We start from the raw sequence: 3350 nt of genomic DNA on the forward strand, positions 1-3350 counted from the left end.
ATGCAAAAGCAGTTAGTCTCTCTGGTGTTTTATAGAAGCCCGTACACACCACCAGCAAGGAGGAAGTGCAGGGCAGCTACAGCTAGCACTTGGGCTAGTTACTCATTTTGTCTCAACCAGGCTCTGCCACCCCAAGAGCTTGTCAAGATGTGTGACATGGGGGGGCTTGACAACCTGATTGCCAACACAGCCTATCTGCAGGCAAGGAAGAGTGGAGATGGAGACACAAAGGAGATGCAAAAGAGACGTAGGAGCCTTTCGCTGCCCAAGGTTGAGCAGTGCGGAGAGGTTAGACAGTCCATTGTTGCTGATTATGACAACATCTGTGAGCAGCAGCCCATTGGCAAGAGATTCTTCAGAGACTTCTTAGAGACAGTGCCAGAATATTTGGTAGCTAGGGACTTCCTGGATGAGGTGTCAAACTGGGAGCTGGCAGAGGACAATGTCAAGAGCAGTACCATGGAGAGTATGATCACCAATTTTCTTAAGACAGGCTCCAAAAACTATCTGTCTTTCATGAACTCTGACTTGGCCAGCAAATGCCAGGCAGCTACTGCAAATGACTATGAGAATGTTGTGCAGCTGGCCAAGGAGGAAACCAAACTCTTCCTTAAAGGCAAGCCATTCGAGAACTTCCAGACCACCCCCTTCTATGATAAATTCCTCCAATGGAAAGTTTTTGAGAAGCAGCCGGTAACTGAAAAATACTTCTATGAGTTCCGAGTGCTGGGCAAAGGTGGCTTTGGAGAGGTAAGAGCTGTACCTTTGTGGTTCATTCCTGCCCCATCAAGACCAGCAGTTGAGTTTGCAAAGACGAACTTGGCAATGGATTAAGTAGTTGCCTAAGGTTTTGCAAACCTTGCTCCTTCAGATTGTCCATTTCACAGAAATTAGTCTGCGTTTATCTGTGATACAGGCTCTGGATGCCTGTTAGTGAAGAGCTACTCTAGAATTTTTATGTCCTGTATCTATGCTAGTAAAAAAGCAGGTTTCTTTACAAAAGCTTGCATGACTGTTCATATAGTTAATATAGTTAATCATTAGTATGCTCCTTGACTATATAATATAGTTAATCATTAGTATGCTCCTTGGCACCTTTTTAGCCTGTCCTAGCTCACACAGATAATTCTAGGTGCAGTTTAGGGAATAGCACAGGTTAGGATCTGTTCTGAAACTGCAGTATGAATTAAGCTACTTTTTTCCAGGCGGAAGAGTTTAGCTATACAGGTGCAAGCTGTATGTGCCGCATATTCTCATGGACAGAGAATTGTTCCTTTTATTTGCTAATACAAGTCTACTAATGGTGTCCTCAAGAACTTTGCATAAAGTCCACCATATACTGGTCTGGAATAAAGCAGATTGCACACTTGGGTTTATGCTGATTTTCTCTGCTCATATACTCTGCCACGGAAGTTAGCTTCAGCAGCTACTAATAGGCATCTGTGATTCCCCAGTTCCTGCCTGTTGCTGCCCCTGGTACTCCAGTCTGTATGTGTAAAATTCCTTCATTACCTTTCCTCCTGCATCTTGCTTGTCTAGGTTTGTGCCATCCAGGTGAAAAATACTGGCAAGATGTATGCCTGTAAGAAACTGGATAAGAAAAGGTTGAAAAAGAAAGGTGGAGAGAAGATGGCATTACTGGAGAAAGAGATCCTGGAGAAGGTCAACAGCCGTTTCATAGTCACACTAGCTTATGCCTTTGAGAGCAAAAGCCATCTGTGTCTTGTCATGAGCCTCATGAATGGAGGGGATTTGAAGTACCACATCTACAATGTGGGAGAAAGGGGTTTGGAAATGAAGAGGGTCATCTATTACTCGGCTCAAATCACCTGCGGGATTCTGCATCTCCATTCCATCAAGATTGTGTACCGGGACATGAAACCAGAAAACGTCCTCCTGGATGATAACGGTAATTGCAGACTGTCTGATCTTGGGTTGGCAGTGCAAATCAAAGAGGGAAAAAGCATCACTCAAAGGGTGAGTATGAATTCATTGAACACGGGTGGTGGGAAAGGAAGCTGTTCTATTTCTAATGCATCCACGTCCAAGACTTAATTCCCCAGGATTTGTTCTTTGCTAAAGACCTTAGGTAGTCATTTTAATCTAAGGGACAGGTGGTAAGAAGATTTGGTTAATTAACTCTGTAGATGCTGCTATGTAGTAAAATAACTTTTCTTACTCAGGAATGGTGGAATCACGTTTACCTGTTTCTCGTAGATAAACTCTTGAACCGATCATTTTAGAGAGGCTAACACAGGTGCCTTGAGCAATAGTGCATAGTCAGGGGTTTAACCAATTACTTGGTTGTTTAATGAGTGGCAGTCAAAGATACGACTCCTCCTGTATTCCGTTTTTGCTTTTAGAAGAATACAGTTTCTTCTAGATTACTCTGAAGTGGTGCTGGTGATTTTATTGCAGGTGTTCGTGGTGCTGCACAATAAACCATTGCCATCCTTCCTCCCCCCAGTAATTAATTCCTGAAAAAGTTGATAGACTTGATGATGGTTTGCAAGTGTACATGCCTCTGTGTGTGTAGGAAGAAATAGATGGATGAATAGCTGGTTTTTGCTGTTTGAATCAGATGTGCAGCCTGGAGTCATCCCGACCTAACCCAGATTTGTAATGATGTCATGAGGTTTACAGAAGAAAGATGTATTCAGATAGCTTAACTATGAAAAAAAAGCATGTTTATTCCAAGGAATCTGGAGCTTAAAGATGTATATAATGAGTGGATGTGTCAGAAATATGTACATGAGAATATGAAGAAATGAAAGCAACGTTATAAACTGGTCTAACTGCCTTATGTTAAACTCTCCAAGTCTTTTAAGTTACTCTGTAGAAATTCAGTAGAAGACAGGTGACCTGCTAGTAACCTTTTGGATCATTGAAGTACACACATCTTTTGATGCTGTTTCTTAATACAGTAATTTGTAGTTTCATGGATATTTTTTCTCTGGGAATGTAAAAAGTTAGTATGATGGGTGGTTTTAGTTCTCAGTGAAAGAAATTCTGGAAACTGATGTATTTTAGGTAGGAAGTAGTTTTTAAATGAGACTGCATTGTTTTAGATGTGAAAATACAGTTTCTGTGAAAGCTAAGGCAGGCTTTTAAATAGGCCTTGTGTGAAATGGGAATGTCTTTTTTGTGAAGATGGCATTTTGATCTGTGAATCCAAAGGATGGCATTTTGATCTGTGAATCCAAAGCTGTGAACCTTACTGTGCTTTGCAAGTTATAGATGCATTGTTATGATTAAAAAAACCCCATGGTTTTGTCAAAGGGCAGTTTTTCCTACTTGTAGATACGTGGGGTTTGGCAGAAGAAACAAAAAAAAATATCAAATGAAAGAGT

At 41.3% G+C, this 3350-nt stretch overlaps 1 protein-coding gene across 1 annotated transcript in view; it reads left to right on the forward strand.

The window, feature by feature from the left end:
• GRK7 (G protein-coupled receptor kinase 7) overlaps positions 1 to 3350 on the forward strand; it is a 20453-nt gene continuing 17103 nt past the window's right edge. Inside the window, exons 1-2 of the mRNA XM_010020750.1 lie at positions 1 to 750; positions 1540 to 1977. Of these exons, the coding sequence (XP_010019052.1) occupies positions 1 to 750; positions 1540 to 1977 (1188 nt within the window). The remainder of the gene's footprint in view (positions 751 to 1539; positions 1978 to 3350) is intronic.

This window comes from Nestor notabilis, unplaced genomic scaffold (genome assembly GCF_000696875.1).
Source record: "Nestor notabilis isolate BGI_N333 unplaced genomic scaffold, ASM69687v1 scaffold36128, whole genome shotgun sequence".
NCBI lineage: Eukaryota > Metazoa > Chordata > Aves > Psittaciformes > Psittacidae > Nestor > Nestor notabilis.